The 18297-nt window shown below is 34.4% G+C and overlaps 1 protein-coding gene across 1 annotated transcript; it reads left to right on the forward strand.

Annotated features, from left to right (window-relative positions):
- The first annotated feature begins 13647 nt into the window (after positions 1 to 13647).
- LOC136979234 (uncharacterized) lies at positions 13648 to 15162 on the forward strand. The gene is made up of 4 exons (XM_067275176.1): positions 13648 to 13746; positions 14443 to 14626; positions 14765 to 14939; positions 15023 to 15162. The coding sequence occupies exons 1-4, from the start codon at positions 13662 to 13664 to the stop codon at positions 15107 to 15109; spliced, it is 531 nt and encodes a 176-aa protein (XP_067131277.1). The 5' UTR covers positions 13648 to 13661; the 3' UTR covers positions 15110 to 15162.
- The last annotated feature ends 3135 nt before the right edge of the window (positions 15163 to 18297 follow it).

Consider the following 18297-nt stretch of genomic DNA (forward strand, 5'->3'; position numbering starts at 1 on the left):
AAGGGACAAACGTGGCAGGTACAGTATTCTGACACCAGCTGTCCGATTCTATGTGAAATTTAAAATTATAATATTCGTAAAAAGCGGCATGTTTGTAATAAAAGATATAAAGAACAGATCGATTATAGGTGCAAAATATCGCTTAAAAATCGCGGTTCGATTTGTTTTTTGTTTTATATCACAAATTTTGTTTAGTTTAATGCCTGGGCGAATCCCTGACAACTGCTGTGTGTTTTCCACTTTCGAATCTGATTTAAGAAAAATTCCCACGTTAGATTTGCTGGGTAGATCCCTGTCATGCGCATAAATAGTCTTTTGGAAAATATAATTACTGTAAATAATAAACCGAAATGTTTTGTCCTTCGATTCCGACGTTCGTCCGAGTTCAAGAATTACCCAGACGATTAATTTTCAGATATTTTATTTAAATGCATTTTGGATCGGAATTCTCTTCAGTCTATAAACAATAAATTTGTTTTGTAATAAACAGTTAAAACTTTTTAACAAAGATATGAAGCATTAAATCTTTTCTAAAAAGTTACACTAGCCTTTCCTGAGTTCGAATTAACGAGGATCTACTGTAATAAATTGAATACCGTTATTAAATAATACAAGACATTTCCAAACAGAGTTTCTATGTAATATTAGTCGTACATCTTACATACTGTAACTTATATATTACAGTTATATAACTTTACATCTTAAAATTATAGAGATTCCTTATATAAAATATAGGGGAAAGTCGCCTAAGTCGTACCGTTGCCTAAATCGTACCTCTTAAATTTTAAATTTAATACCGCGGAAACAGCAGTTCTAGCGGCAATAAGATGTAAACTTCTGTCAACCATATTGGTTAACGTAGTGAGTATCTGTCACCAACGGAGTAGTAACAAATTTTCACAACAAATAAGTTTATTGTTGTTTTCTGTATATATTTGGTAGCTTTGTAGCAAGTAAATTATTTATAAATTCACCTTTCTTTTTAAGCGTTCATTCTGTAGAATCTAAATAGTTGTTTACTCGAAACAAAATCTTAATAGCTTTATTCAGTGGTTTCTTATGTTCATTTGAAATATAACACGCCCTGTGTCGTAAGTCGTACTCACATAAGATTCCCAAATCGTTCCGGTACGATTTAAGAAATTATTCTTTCTGTTATTCAATTGGCAGAAAATTATAAATTATCACATTGTTTTCACATAGAAAAAAGAAACGTAAGACACGAGTGTATGATCTATGTGCGGGAGTTGAAAAGTATTCATATTAAACTTTTAATTTTTTAATAATTATTTGTTAATAAAGTAATTTTTTTTACTTTATTTGCTTTTTGTACAAATTATTTGCTGTTCATCGCTGTCTGTAATGTTCCAAATTTTATTTAATTTTGTTGATTTATCTACAAAATAGGAAAGAAAATAACAATGTTAACAAATCTCATTTAAGTTTTTTAAGTTTAAACAAACAAAAGTTTTTTTAAAGGAAACAAAATACATACATATATCCAAGTACAGTAGAGAGTCGTTAATCCGAACGCTCGGTAATCCGAATCGCCGGTTATCCGAACGATTTTCAGTCGGACTGTGTCGTGCCGAATCGAACGTTTTTGATACTAGATTTACTTCTAAAGTATAATTTTCACGTTTTTATATTCTTCAATGTATTTATTTTGTTTGTACGAAATAAAGAAATAATTTTTAAAGATTATAATAGCCTCGATTATTATTATAAAAATTTTCGTTAGGCTTAAAATCGACGAAAATTCAACACGAAACGACACGCAACGGAGAAAAATTTCAACATCGGACAGGCTAATATATTTTTTCGTACATAATCGGTTATCCGAACAAATCACTAATCCGAACAATCCCAGTCCCCAATTGATTCCGATGAACGACTCTCTACTGTAATATTATTATATAGAAAATTAATTAGATGTTTTATAATACCATTATTTTTTAGTCTAAAATATAACATTTAATAAATTTTTTAAACCTTGATGATATTTTAAATTAAATTAAACAATTTGTGATATAAAACAATTCGAACGTCACACGATTTTTAAGCGAGATATTGCGGTTTAATAAAACCTAAAATTACCATAACACAAACAAAATATTCTGGCAGATACACAGAATCAATCTGGTAGGCTATAAGGGGCACCATTTAAAACTTTGTTCCTATTTCTCTTGATAAGAAGAAATTCGTTTAACGTTACCTGTCAATAATTTACCTGGAATTCCTGGGAAAAAAAGCATGTAAACAATTGGAAAATGGATTATTTTATTTCAAATTCAATTTTAGTAAACGGATATGAAAGGATGTAAGGCAACGTAATTATTTCGGATAAGTGGTGGAAGACTCAGACATTGGGTCAACACGTTTGTACACAAAATTCGTTAGTGATTAAAGATGAAAGAGAATGAATATTGTGTAAACAAACACGTTTATATAAACGTGGATTCGAATTTGGTATAAGTAAATAGTTGAGTACATAAGATAACTTACTAATAAAATAAGAAATCTTTTTAAAATATTTTATCACTATCAAGTGAGTTTAGCAATATATAAAACTGATTATTCTCTTGTTTGTAGAGAGTACACGGAAAATAATCCGGTTTAAAACTGACAACGTTAATTTTAGTTAAAGTAATCATTTTTAAACGATTAAAAGCCTACGTATTACGTGCTAAACCAGTAAGCGCCATTTTCATTTCAATTCAGCGCGCTATCTAAAGGAAAAACTTTATTTACATATTTAAGTTTTTTTTTATTTATAAAATTATTTAAAATATTTACCTTTAATTTTATTTTATTAAGTTTTAATTAATATTAATTTTAAAAAGTAATACGAATTTTTTTATATTTAATTATAATACGCTTAATAATTAATAATTAAGATTTAAAATTTATTAAGAAAATTATATAAGCCTGGTATCTTTGAGATAATTTTGGCGTGAATCTTGAATTCCGAATTTTTCTGATTTTTGACCACTTTTTTGTAAAGTTTTTATATATATATATTTTACGAATAGAAAAAAAAATTGATAATTTTTGTACGAAAATTTCAGTAAATAAATTTTTTCCTCAAAGTAGAGTTTTTGGTGTTGAATTTACTAACCTATTTAACGGTTTACACATACACACGATAAATGTAAAATGATAACATAATTATCATAATTATAGAGCCGATTCGATGTTTATATAAATAAAGTATTTATATAAACCGAGCAGTTAAAATAGATATATTTTTAGATTTAAACAATTATATATATACTAGCAGGTAGGCCCGGCGTCGCTCGGGCAAAAGTAACGATACTGAAGATTAAAATTATAACGTTATAGTTGATCTTACCCGTTTTTACAGAATGCAAGAATTGGGTCCCCCTGTTTCCAGACTAATTAGAGAATTTTTATGTGGGTCTAAAAATATTTCAATTTCCCGCAAAAACGAAAAAAACTGCATCTGCGTCTTGCACGTCGCTTTCTCTTAACACTTCCATTGTTACATAACGCTTCCATTGTTACTTAACACGTCCATTGTTGACACTTCCATTGTTGACGAAAATGTTAAGACTTAATTCTGTCCCTCTCTCCCGTGGGGAAGAATTTCGAAAAATCCCTTCTTAGTGTGCGTTCTCGAGATGTACACTAATTGTTTACCAACTTTCAACTTTCAACTCCTAACCGTTTGGGCTCTTAACATTTCCATTGTTACGTAACGCTTCAATTGTTGACTCTTCCGTTCTTAACGCTTCCATTGTTTATGGAAGTGTTAAGCTTTAATCCTGTCCCTCTACCCCGTGGGGAGGAATTTCGAAAAATCCCTTCTTAATGTGCATTCTCGTGACGTACCCTAACTGTGTACCAAATTTCAACTTTCAACTCCTAACTGTTTGGACTCTGCGCTGATTATTATTATTATTATGTTGGGTTAAGTGAGATATACTCGGTTAACACCGGTGGCTGTGTACTATGCCGGACCAAAGTCAAGGCATAGTAACTAAAACAGAAATTAAAGAAGTGTATCAGTGTGTGTGTCTGTATTCAGGAATTTTCTCACAATATGACATGTATTCAATATAGTGGCCTTCTGTAGTGTGATGTATGTGTTTCTATTTAATTCTAATGTGCCCAGGCTTTTGTGTAGTGTGTGTGGTATGACACCTGTAGAGGAGAGAACAACAGGTACAATAAGCACCCTATCCATCCTCCACAGATGCCTTATTTCCTGGGCGAGTTCTGTGTACTTGCTAATTTTTTCAGTGCATGCGTTTTGTATATTGTGAGTGTTTGGAATAAATATGTCTATAATGTATGTGATTTTATTGTGTTTGTCAATGAGTGTGATGTCTGGTCTGTTGTGGTAAATTCTTTTATCTGTGGTTATGGCTCTGTCGTAGTACATTTTGTGCGTGGTGTTTTCCAATACTGTCTGTGGAATGTATTTGTAGTATGGTTCGTGGATGTCTACTAATTTGTGTTTCTTTGCAAGCTCTTGGTGTATTATATTTGCTACTTGTTTATGTCTGTGTAAATAATATGTCTGTGCCAAGAGCTTGCAACCAGAGGTGATGTGTTGTATAGTTTCTGGCATGATGTGACATTTTCTGCGTGTGTCATTTGTGAGTGTTGTATCTTTGAGTATGTGTTTTCTGTAGTTTTCAGTATTTATGACCTGAACCTGTATGGCGATCATTAATCCTTCCGTCTCTCCAAAGAGGCATCCCCGAGCTAACAGCTGTTTGACGCAGTTTTGTCAACAAAATCCTGGGCCAGATCATAAGGATGCTTGCCATGGAGTGCCTTTCGAGCCCACGATTGCTTAATGGTGTCTGTGCATTTTATATGTTGTGTTGTGTCCATATGATGTGAGCGTAAGTTTAATGGTGAGTTATTTGAGTCTGCTAGAGTTACTGCTTTATGTAATTGTGATGTTTCTTGTTTTTTGTAGAAAATCTCTCGCAGTGACTGTATTTGTTTGTAGTGAAGGTTAGCTATGTCAATCAGGCCACGTCCGCCATCTTTACGTGGAAGGGTTAATTCTTCTGTGGCGGATTTAGGATGGTATTGTTTATGCTTAGTAAGTGTTGTTCTTGTTTCCTTTGGAGTTGCTCGAGATTTGTGTGAGTCCAATGTATAACTCCAAAAGAATATGTAAGTACTGGAATGACATATGTGCTTATTGCTTTAACTGTATGTTTTGCATTTAACTCTGTTCTGAGAATAGCATTTAACCTACTTTGGTATTCTTTAATTAATCTTTGCTTTATTTGTGTGTATTCTGTTAGTTTGGCCTGTTGGAATCTTAAATACTTGTAGAACTCGCCCTCTTTCTTGGATTCAATAACATCTCCATTTCCAAGTGCAAAATCTTCTTTCTTTAGGATTCCTTTTTCTATGTGAAGTGTTTTGCATTTATTTAGGCCAAATTCCATTTGTATGTCCTTGGTGTATGAATGTGTGATTTGTAGGTGTTGATGAAGTTGTTTTTGTGTGGATGCATGAAATTTTATGTCATACATGTACATGAGATGTGACAATGTAGACTGTGTTGTTTTTTATGCCTGATATTGTAGCCATATTGTGTGTCGTTTAACATGTTGGATAATGGGTTCAAGGCTAGGCAGAACCAGAGAGGACTCAAGGAATCTCCTTGAAAAATTCCTCGCCTAATAAAGATTTGGTTTGTTTGTATGGAAGTGTTCCGAACCCTGAGATGTAATGTTGTTCTCCAGTGCTGCATAGTATTTTGGAAGAATGTAATGAGTGATGGATGTATTTTGTACATGTGTAGAATATGTAGCAGCCAACTGTGTGGAACGCTGTCGAATGCTTTTCTGTAGTCTATATATGCCATGTGTGTGTTTCTGTGTTGTTTGTGCGCTTGCCGTAGAATGTCTGAATCTATGTGTAACTGTTCTTTGCATCCCCTGTGATTTCTACTACAACCTTTTTGTTGTTCCGTTAGAATGTCGTGTTCTTCAACATGTTTGTATATTTTGTTTGCGATACAGGATGTTAATAATTTGTAGAGTGTTGGAAGACATGTAATTGGTCTGTATTGTGTGGGGTCTGTGGTATTGTTGTTTTTAGGTTTCATGTAGGTGATGCCCTGAGTAAGAAAATTTGGCATGTCTTGTGGATTGATGATGATGTGTGTTAGGTGTTTAGCTAGTTCCTTGTGCAGTGATGTAAACTTTTTGTACCAGAAATTGTGAATGTTGTCTACACCAGGTGTCTTCCAGTTGTGTTTTCTGTTAACAGTGTATTGGAAATCATGTATGTTTATTTCAGCACAGGGCATAGTTGGTATGTTGTGCAAGTTTCTGTTCTCCTCCTCAATCCAGCCTGCTTCAGCATTGTGCGTGACAGCACTGGACCAAAGAGAAGACCAATATGTTGTGAGTTCTTCTTCTGTTGGTGTGCCACTGTGTCAGTGTTTGCTTTGTTATTAATTTGTCTGTAAAAGAGTTTTTCATTGTTTGTAAATAATTTATTTTGTTGTTTTCGTAGTGTACATGTTTTGTATCGTTTGAGTCTACGTGCTTTGGCAGCAAGTTTTTGTTTTAGTATATCAATGTATTCTGTAATGCGTGTGTTGTGACGTTCATGTTTTGTGTGTGTTTTTATTTTCTTGAAAATGTTTTTGAGCTGTTTCCTTAATTTGGGTGTTATGTTGCTTTTAGCGTATTGTGTCAGCCTGCCTAATTGCTGTCTAATGTCATTTATTTGTATTTCTATTCTTCTCTGCCAGGCAGGCTTGTGATAGAATTTTGTTTTCTGTGTGTTTGTCTGTGATTGTACTTTCAGTTAATGGTGTGTAACTACTGTGACTGCTCCAGCATAAGCTAATGTATGAATGTCTGCGAGTGTAGAAATTGAATGAATATAGTGTGGTAGTAAGTGAGTGTTTACATAATTTAGTGTTTTTCCTACTTCTTTTGACGTGTTGATTTTTGGTATTCGTGGTCGTTGTGTGCGATCTGTGCCTGTATATTTAGTGAGTGTTTCCTGAAATATAAGTGAGAGCGTATTAACTAAATCCATGTCTATGTTATCAGTGATGGATGAGGAAGTGTCTGTAGTATCATTAGTGGTAATTGTTGTATGTGTGTTATTATCAATGCTTGTTGCTGGATTATCCTGACAGGTTACGTGATCTTCATTAATGTTAGATGTTTCTGTCTGTTGATATATTTGATCTTGACACTTGAACTTATCAAACCTGTTGTTTGATAAGTTCAAGTGTTGTTTGTGGAATAAGGTTGTTGTGTATAATTGTTCTTTTTTGATCAACAACCCTTTGTTCGGTGACAGTGAGATGAGGATACTGTTGTGTGAATCTATGGTGTAGTTGTTGTCTGTATGCTGTCATGTTTGTTTCGAGTTTTGTGATCGTGTAGTAAGTACGGATGATAAACTCGTTTATTTCTACTGTCCATTTCATCCGTTGGCGTGGTTTTCCAGCCTTTGTGGTCTGTGGATGCATTTCCACAGAAACACCAAGACTGGGTTTGTTTTTCATATCTGTTGAGGGCATTGCAGTAGCCATGCTTGGGCCGGTGCTGCTTTCGCCACCGCTAACCAAAGGAGACTGTGGCCTATTTTTCGAACGTGAGCCTCTGCCTAACTCACGAACGCGGACCTTGTAAACCCGAGCGACGTCCGAGCCGGTATCACACTTTGATCTGGTTATTACCATAATCAATATTTCCACAGAATGTGGGTGTGGTCACTTTTAGCTTCATTTCTCCCCATAGACCTTACTGGCATGGGTGTCCCTACCAGGAGCTTGTGCTCCAGCCTGCATTGTCCTATGGATTAGTAAAATTACTGGGCTTTCCCACCACGACCAGGTGGTGACCCCGGGAGAGTTATTATTATTATTATTATTATTATCAACTCGTCTCGATTATATATATAGATATATGGTTAATATTACCTATGGTATCGAAGATGGAGACGGGGAAATTTTTTTCCCTAGCGACTCGTCGGCGATGGGGAAATTTCTCCTCTCTCTACTTTCAAGATGGCCGCGTTTCCGGTAATCTCGAATCAGATTCTCGAGTGATAATCTCTACTGGGGGCGTACCCGTAATATCTGTCGCATTATGCAAATTAATTCTAATTTTTCGACGAGAGGAAAGTTTCGACGTGCGTACGTCTATCGAAAACCGAAATTTTATTCGTAAGAGAAGTCTTTTTTTTGTGATTTAGGTTTGTATATTTCGAGATAATTCGCATTATGTGTGATAATATTATTAACGATAGCTTTGTTATTTAACTTGTAGTTTTTTTTAACTCAAGATATGAGTGATATAGATATTAATTCCGAAGAATTTTGGGCGTGATGTACTTCCCAGACTTTTTTCCAATTGTTGGAACACGATTATACTGAACTTGGACTTGACTCGCGAATAGACAGAGGGTTTAAATTAGCTGTCAAATTGGGGTTACAGCACACTGTAGACATTTGTTCGAAATGTTCCAAACCGTGCAAAGTAGTATATCGCAACGACAGAAAATCGTGTGCGATGAGATGCCACAAATGTTGGAACTTCAGCTCTGCCTTCGACGGTACGTTTAAAGGTAAATGTGGAAACTTACCGTGGAATTCGATTTTGTCGTTTATATGGCATCACCTTGCGCTCGATTGCTCTACAAATATTTCTGCTAATGCCGCCGGAATATCTAACAAAGCTGCAGTCGATTGGTCGAACCATATCAGATTTGTAATGCTAGTAGCACTACATAATATTCTATCGTTCAAAATAGGAGGACCAAATAAAACTGTCGAAATAGACGAGGCCGTTATTTGTAAAAGAAAATACGAAAAAGGTAGAAAGCTTAAAAGCACAAAATGGGTCGTCGGAGGCATTTGCCGAGAAGATAAAAGCTGTTTCGTTTGCCAAGTAAACGACAGGTCGGAAAATACTCTCAATTGGATTATATCGAAATTTATTAATTCGGGCACTACTGTATTGACTGACGAATGGAAAGGCTACCACAATATCGACAAATTGGAAGGAATCGAAATATCACACAGGACGGTTAATCACTCTGAAAATTTCGTCGATCCAAAAACGGGAGTCCACACCCAAAATATCGAAAGACTGTGAGGATATTTGAAAAATAAAAAAACCTTCCAAAACACTATACAGAAGACCTTTCCGATTCTTACATGTACGCATTTATGTATAGAAAATACCTGAATTGGCCTTCAAAAAAACTAGGAGATCGTTTTTTTACCTTCGTTCGACATTTACGGAATATATATCCCGGACGTGGAAAGGAACCAATATGGAAGGAACCCGCGACAGTCCCAGCAGCCCCTATAGCGGAAAAACGTTCGGAAAAAAAGGAATGCGGGGGGGCAACTAAGAAGATTGCAGAGAAAAGTACTACTAAAAAGAAACAGAAAAGAACGACGACATCAAGTATTTCCGAGTCTTCAACATCGATTTCAACAAAGCGTCGAAGGACCGCGAAGGACCAACGCTAATGTAAGTTTATTTATACCATCTATATATATATATATATATATATATATGTTTAAAATAGTTTAAAATATCTTTTAACATCTAGTTAAGTATAATTTATTGTCGTCGTCGTCGTCGTCGACGGTCGCCATCTTGTTTGCACGTTAGCTTGCGTGCAGGCAAGACGGCGACCGGAAACGCGGCCATCTCGAACGTTGGGAAAAAAAAATTTCCCCGTCGGCGTCTAGTATCTAGGGGGAAAAATTACCCTGTCGCCATCTTCGATACCACGGGTAACATTAACCGGATATATAATTATATTGAGAAAAAATAATAAATATTGAAAAAGTATTTTAATTAATAAAACAATAAATATTTCACATAAAACTGTGTGTTCCGCGAAAATAAGAATTTGATATACTGTAATTACCGTATTTTACGGACTATAAGACGCACATTTTTCTTCGAAAAATTGCCACCAAAATTCAGGTGCGTCTTATAGTCCGTAAAATACGGTATATGTTTTTAAGTTCGAAAAATACGCACCGCCATCTTTCGTTTGAAATAGTCATTAAATTTCGTATAAGAATTTTTGTATAATAATAATGAGACGCCATCTATCGCAAATACTTTGAATTATTTAAACGTATTACGAAAAACTGGCAAATAAAATATATTTTTAATAAGAAATGTGCTTACATTCTTGAAAAATAACAATAAAACATAATTATCTGAATTATATAGCTAATTTGATGTTTAAATAACTCGAATGTTTTATTATTTCGAAAATCTCAACACAGTGATAAATTATATACAGTCAAACTTGTTTTTGTGCGGTCTTTTTCTGTGCGATTTTTATTTGTGCGATTTGTTTTGTGCGATTTTTTTTGTGCGGTATATGAAAATTTCAATCAAATTGGAACATAATTGACTCCTGTAAAATTTTTAAAAACTCTATTGGTTGTTTTCTATGACATCAGCAGGTTTTTTCATTTTTTATTCAGAAAAATTTTTTTCTCATACGTTTATTTCGGTCCCCTCTTATTTTAATAGCATAAAAACCATAAATATTATGTTATATTTGAACAGATGCGGTAAGTTAGCTCCCCTCCGGCTTTAGACTGCGGGTGTGAAATTTCACGCCTTGTTAAATGAAATAACACTTCCTGCAGCTATATTTATCAAATAAAATCATTATTTAACGATTATTTTTAACTTTTTAATGTTAAATTCGTATTTAAGTGGAAATAATTAATTAATATAAAAATTAAAATTCTTAAAGGATTGTTTTCCCCATTAAGTGTTGAGAAAAAGGCCCAAGGAGTTAAAAAATCAATTCCTAGTTATTTCGTACGGTTTCGAGTTATTTTCTACGTGAGACTTTTTTATGCGGTCCCTATTCACCGCATAAAAAAAATTTTTTAATTGTGTTGCGAAAACTATTTTTTATAGCCACTGGTGAAGTTTCGCGCGATTTTTTTTATGCATTTTCTTTTATGCGGTCCCTATCCCCCGCACAAAAACAGGTTTGACTGTAAATTATAAATTCAATTTATTGTGTAAGGACACAGACGAGGTCCGAAATCGCAAAAATGCAGAATTCTGTTGTAAAAAATAACGATAAATTATATAAGAGAGAGAGAAAAAAAAACTCTTAATCAAAACAACGTAACGAAAAATGTAAACAACGAGTCTCGGAATGACGTCAACGCGTGTTAAACGACCTGTTAATGTTCAATCCAAAGATAGAACTCTGACACACGCACTCATAAAGAGGTATAAGGTTGACACAAGTATTCAAAGAAAAAATTATACTTAGGAAAACAATTTCAGAAAGAAGGGAAAAATTGGAGAGATAGAAAAATATCGCGCAATCGTTAGAATTCCAAAATGACATCAATGGCAAACAACGGATTAAATTATGAGTGCAGGTGTAGTGGTTCTATCAACAATCTCGGAGCATAGTCGACAAAGGGTGTCAAATAGACACCTCGAATCGGACCTTTCCCGCGACCCGACATGGTCTCGTTTTGCGTTCGAAAACAAAGGGGAGACAAATCGACAAGCGAGGAAGGGGACGAAGGACCAATCTGCAAGGTGGATAGTACACGAGAAAAACGTATAAAAACTGGGACTTCAAGGTCAAAAAGGGGGTTTTTCAGAATGACGGACATGCCTCTTGTGGGTTAAGACAGTGTGTGTAGCGTCGTCACTCGGAACTTTATAAGTGTGTCACCGCCCGTCACCAGCGTCCAACGGCCCTTCTTGTCCGCCCGGGACTGGATAGATCGACCAACCGAACTCGTGCACGTTACTGAAGATCGCCGAGATTTGGAACAATCAAACCGATGTAAGCATGAATTCGTCCAAATAAACGGTTTTCCGCATGTAAACACTTGTCATCATTTGCCTCCTTCGCAACCGCCCACATACACGGGTTCCCTTAAGCTCATCTTGACGCGGGATTAATTGTATCCCCCCCTTTAAAGTCGGCGAATCTTACAATTATATAAAAAATATTTTTATCTATCTATTAAGAAAAACCATTTGAAACAATTATGAAAGGATATAAAATTAAGTGAAATTATTGTTTATAACCGGACCGGAGAAAAAAATTGTTTTTAAATATTGCGTTTCAAATCCCAGACGTTACGATGCAATCAGCTCTGCAAACGTATGTTTGTTCAGGTGGAGGCGCCCAGGCGTCATTGCAGACGGAGTGACCGCTGTTCGGCCTGTTACTAATGAGTTTGATGCGTTCATTCTCATTTACTACAATACTATTTATATATTAAATTCATCTCCCCTTTCGATACTACCAGGAACTCTACAATACAGAAATTGCAACAAATAATAATAAATATAAGACAATAACATAAAAATAAGTCATAAGCGGTACTTATGACGAGTACCCTTCAAATGTTTGCCAAAAATAATCGTTAAATTCTTATAATTAAATAAATGCCACGTACATTTATGGTTGTGAATTAATAACAGGATAAATTACTTTAATTTAGTAAACTATTTTAATTTTAATAATTCGCCAATTATAAAGAACATATAACTTTTAAGTATAAAATAATAACTAATTAAACTGTTTTTGCATATTTATACGCGTGCAAACCAAGTTCATTCGCATCACCCGCTTGATTTTAAGACTGCTTTCAATAAGCAAATATTGTTTACACATAAACTAGGGTTTTTATTGTCCCGAAGGACATTAGAAATAAAAATTTCTGCATAAATTAAGTGTTTAACGTTATACTGTGACCAAATTCATGGTTGAGAAGAGAAACGCGTTGGTTCATTACGCGTAGGATAAATTATTTTCCGCTTTCTGGCGGTGAAGCGCACCAGAAACAAATTAAATCGTTAAATCTGAGTAAAATATTTGCTTCAGAGTTTCCAATCCGTGAATTTTCGATTCCATTGTTACCAAACTCACATTTGCATAGTCGAACCCGTTTCGAGTTTGGCTAATGAAGGGAAAAATCCAATCTTAGACTTTCACGTGTTTCTTCCTCGCTTTGAAACTCAGTCGACACAATTTATTCATTAACTGGCGCACTAAAAGGACTCCGTAGTCAGTCGATTAAAAGTGAATTTAAGCAAATCGCGGCGTATAGAATCCAAAACTCCGTACGAAAAGAAAGAACCTCGCCTCACTCGATTACAAACATCGATGAATAACTGATGACCTTAGTAACGAACATTAGAAATCTCGGAGAGAAAACGAGAAAACATTCTGTAAAAGATTTAATAATATTTCGATAATATCGATATACATTACAAATTTCTTTGATTGTAATCTTCCGGGAGGAATTTTTACGGCTGAATAGACTCGAGCGCTGATGTCGATTTTCTGAATTTGAATTATACGTGACCAGCATTCAGGTAAAAAAGTGAAATGTTGACTTTACCTTTTGTTTTTTCGTTCATTAATTTTAATTAAAATATACTTAATTAATTAATTTTAAGCTAAACTATTTGATTTTCTATTTATCGGAGAGTATGAAAATTAAATTAAAATTCATTCTTCGAAGAAAAAGTGAAACTTTACTTGCGTGTTTCTTCGACCAGCATCTGTTTCTCGGAAAACAGTCCTCCCCTATAAATAATCGGGCCAACGGAAACCGAGTTATAGGTATTATCTTTTCTCATTCCCGACAGAATTGTTATAACATGGCACGTATGTCGTACGCCTCGGTCTTCTTTCTTATACTTATCCGATTTTCGTGGGTAAAGTGTTACGAAGTATCGTATTGCGGTGAGTGCGTTTTTGAATTTCGTATTATTAATTAAATGATTTTAAACTTTTGCCAAAACAATAGAATTTTGGCTTTATTGGAATACGACAAACTCTTTGGACGCGATCTTGCCGTTCTATCGTAATATTTGTGCAGTTTGGCATTGTTTCGTAATATTGCGTTAATCTAGGACAGCGGTTCCCAACCTTCTTTTGACCAGAGACCGCTTTGATTTCATTCTTGTTAGCAGCGATCACAAGGTTTAAGAAAAATAAACTGTGTCAATCTAAAAATAAACTTCAAACAAAACTTTTAACATAAGTAATCGTTAAACTCAGCAGTAACATGCTTTAACAGTACTATTATAATAGAAAACATAACATTTTTAGTAAAAATTAAATTCAGTTTGTATCAATGTGGGAATAATAATTTGAAATGAATAAAAGTTATAAATTTTTCGCGGACCATATTTTAGCTCTTGCGGACCACTGGTTGGGAACCGCTGATCTAGGAAGACATTTGACACCCATACTTATCGGCAAAATATATTATTTGATCAACCATTAAAAAATGGAAAATCGATAAAAATATTTTAAATTACTGTTTTTAATCGTCTGAATTTTCGTTTGTTAACCATAGAACATCAATAGAATTTTAAGTGTTTGATGATTTTTAATTTACAGCCACTCATTGGTAACTTTTTGTATCTTTCGTAGACGATGAAAAGACTCGAAAATTCGAATTTTCCAACATAAAGGTTGAACCATATCCAATCAAACATGACGAGACATATACTCTTTGGGTAGATATAAATGTTCTGGAAAGGGTGCCGTGCACTGCTTTAATCCAGATAACTGCGGTAAAATGCGGCGAAGACAAGAGCAAATGCGATAAGAACATGTATGTTTACAGAATTTATATATATAAGATAATGGAATTACATCAAATTACTAAGTTACAACGACTAGAAAGTTCTTGTAAAATGTCGAATTACTTCATGTATACTTTCTCTATAAAACATTAAAATTGACCTTTCAGGACAATACCTTTGCCGAAGGGTTTCGAAATGGTTAAGAAATGTATGGGTGATGACAATGCCAAATACCCTTGTCTCGTGGATAAATCTAATATGTTTCATGTAAAAGAAAAGAGTCCTTATCTTGAACCGGGATTAATACACATCTGCATCCATGTACCCAAAATTTTCTCTCCGGTAAGACGCGAATTCGATTAACTTCCAACGAATATTTTTAATGCTCCGAATATATTTTTATGTAATTTTTCTAAAATTTTCAGGGATGCTACGACGCTTATATGGAATTACTAGTATCGGAGCACGAGGTTATATCTTGCTATCGAACTACAGGAGTGCAATTCGTGTAAATACTATTTTCTTGGTTTCACGAATAAAGTAACTTGACACTGCAAAAATGAGAGTAATGCGTACTTCCATTAATTTTACAATTTACGCAAATTAATTCCGTATTTAAAAATTTCCAAAGAATAATTTTAAAATGTTCCTAACGACGAAACGTTCCTTAATTAAGGAGTTTTTTTTATTTCTTGCTTTTCTTTTTATTCGGACACTTTCAAACAAAAGAATTTTGCATTGTTTACAAGTTTTGTACTCATTAGAATTAAGTCAGAATTTACGGTATTTAAACTGGTTACGCGATTGTATGCCATTCGCGAAATAATAATTCACTTCTCTAACGTGGCGTAATTTATCGTTTTCGTTACTTTTACCCCTTGAATGTTGATCGGGCAATAATCGATTCATTCTCAGTTCTGCGTTCAAAGTTTTCATTCCTTTTAAACTGTAGACAGAACCATTAATACTTTCCCGAATGCGTGGCGTTACGTAGAAATATTTCATTTAGTTATAACACTTTGAATTCGATAGTCCTCCACGCAAAACAATGAAATAAACACGATAAAGTGTACGGAGCCGGCAAAGTTCTTGGTCGAAATTCAAATTAGAAACACGTTTCTATCTCTGGCCGCGTGGCAATCGTATCGAAAAGCAATACATAAAAGCGTATAAATCGTGTTAATTTAGACAAATCCGTCAAATTCATCGCGGCATATTGTTCTTGTGTTAGAGAAACTTATCAAACGTGTTTCGCATTAAATATATATTTTGATTTTTTAATATGTTGGAAATGTTCATTTCCACACAGATACGTTAAACTCGCATCGAAATTTGTTTAATTAGCCTTATTGTTTGATTTCAAATTTGCAGTGTATCGCATCATTTCCTTTTACCGATTCAAATTTTCCAATCGTGTGACTTTGTCGTTCTACATTTTCTTCTACTCGAAACAATGAAATATTTCATCCAGGTATGCCGCGGAATACTAATTTTCGTTTAAGCACACTCCGCCAAGCGGGGAAGAAAAACAAACGTTCACAAATACAGAACTTTTGTTATTAAATACAATCAACATAAAAATTACAAAATTACAACAGAATATAGAATTTTCAAAAATTTATTAAGTTTGGGAGCGTCTCCCAGTGTAAATTAAAGCAACAACAATAAAAACAATAATATTTCTTACCTATAAAAGACAATATTAATCACAAAGCCACCAATTGACAGATGCTCCCTAATAATTTTATTATACGTCACTACTATTACGAATCCTTTATCTAACTCTAATCCTTTATCTAACTTTATGTGACTAGTATTGCAGTAAATGAGAATGAACGCATCAAACTCATTAGTAACAGGCCGAACAGCTGTCACTCCGTCTGCAATGACGCCTGGGCGCGTCCACCTGAACAAACATACGTTTGCAGAGCTGATTGCATAATTACGTCCGGGATTTAAAATGCAATATTTAAGGACGATTGGCCTTTATCCATCGAAATTAATCGTAAATATTTCGCTTTACGGCTGTACATCATACTTTTCCTAAAGGGAAAACTACTTGTATATATTTATGTATATATACAGCCCGTAATATAGTAACAGATTTCCTTTTAACTGTCTTCAAGTTATAAGTTTATAAGTTAAAATTAAAAAACTATTCATAAAAGCTGTTGACAATCAAAGTTTATGTGTATGTGTGTGTGTTTATAAACACATGTAGGTGTACGTATATTTATTTTCGAATTAATTTTTCTTTCATTTACTTACTTTAAGATGTATTCAAGATGTATTTAAAGTATCTTCTGTGTATTTTTATTTATGAGTCCAGAATTTTTATTAGAAATTAGTGCATTTTTCCAGCAGAAATAAAGAGTAAGCTATAGATTCTGTTTAATTTAATTTATTGATTAAACACGTCTTGCTGCGTTTTGCACGTCGCTTTCTCTTAACAATTTCATTGTTAATTAACACTTCCATTGTTACTTGACACTTCCATGTTACTTGACACTTCCATTGTTACTTGACACTTGACACGGGGGAGAGGGACAGGATTAAGTCTTAACACTTCCATCAACAATGGAAGTGTTAAGACTTAATCCTGTCCCTCTCCCCTGTGGGGAGGAATTTCGAAATATCCGTTTTTAGTGTGCGTCCTCGTGACGAACCCTAACTGTGTACCAAATTTCAACTTTAAACTCCTTACCGTTTGGGCTCTGTACTGATTATTATCTTTATTATTATTATCTACTCGTCTCGATTATATATATAGATCACCAAAGTGAAACGGCCCACCAGTGGCCAAGAGTTCTTCGTTCGCTAAACATTGGGAGTTCGGGAGTGGTTAGCGAATCGTTCGGATGGGCTGGCCACGTGGAGTTTTCCGGGTTTTTCCACGTCTGTAACTCTTAAATAGGGGCCAGTTTCTTTTAAAAAGACCTCCTGGAAGGCATATTCCTTAGGCAGATCGCCCAAGTGTTGCGTTGCCATAACTTGACAAACAGACAAAACCAATGTTTGTTTGTTAACCAACACTCGAACAATGAAGATGTTATATACACGGCAGAATGGTCATTTTTTATAAAGTCTAGAATACTCTTTGAATTTCGTCCGATGGAGAAAAAATTTTTTTAAAAATTAAAATAAAGACCAAGTCTGCCCAAAATGGGATCACCTTTTTATTTTGTGTTCCAAGACAAACACTTTTCGGCGACTGACCTTCCTTTTTAGGTTACTTGTCGCCGGAAGGTTATTAAAAAGTCCTTTTAAAACACATAAATGTCCAATTAAAATTACAAAAAATTTCTTAAAAAGGAACAGGTGACTTAAAAAACAGACGTCTTGCTTACATCCATCTTGCCTTTTTTCTGGGTGTCTTGGCTGCTTTTATCCACTAGGAACAAGCGCTGGAAAATGTAGATGAGACAGCTGACCCCTGGCGACGATATTTGTAGAGTTTTCGTCTTTGAATTTCGTCCGATGGAGAAAAAATTTTTTTAAAAATTAAAATAAAGACCAAGTCTGCCCAAAATGGGATCACCTTTTTATTTTGTGTTCCAAGACAAACACTTTTCGGCGACTGACCTTCCTTTTTAGGTTACTTGTCGCCGGAAGGTTATTAAAAAGTCCTTTTAAAACACATAAATGTCCAATTAAAATTACAAAAAATTTCTTAAAAAGGAACAGGTGACTTAAAAAACAG

The sequence above is a fragment of the Centruroides vittatus genome, unplaced genomic scaffold (assembly GCF_030686945.1).
Source record: "Centruroides vittatus isolate TY-2023 unplaced genomic scaffold, ASM3068694v2 contig_597, whole genome shotgun sequence".
Classification (NCBI taxonomy): Eukaryota; Metazoa; Arthropoda; class Arachnida; order Scorpiones; family Buthidae; genus Centruroides; species Centruroides vittatus.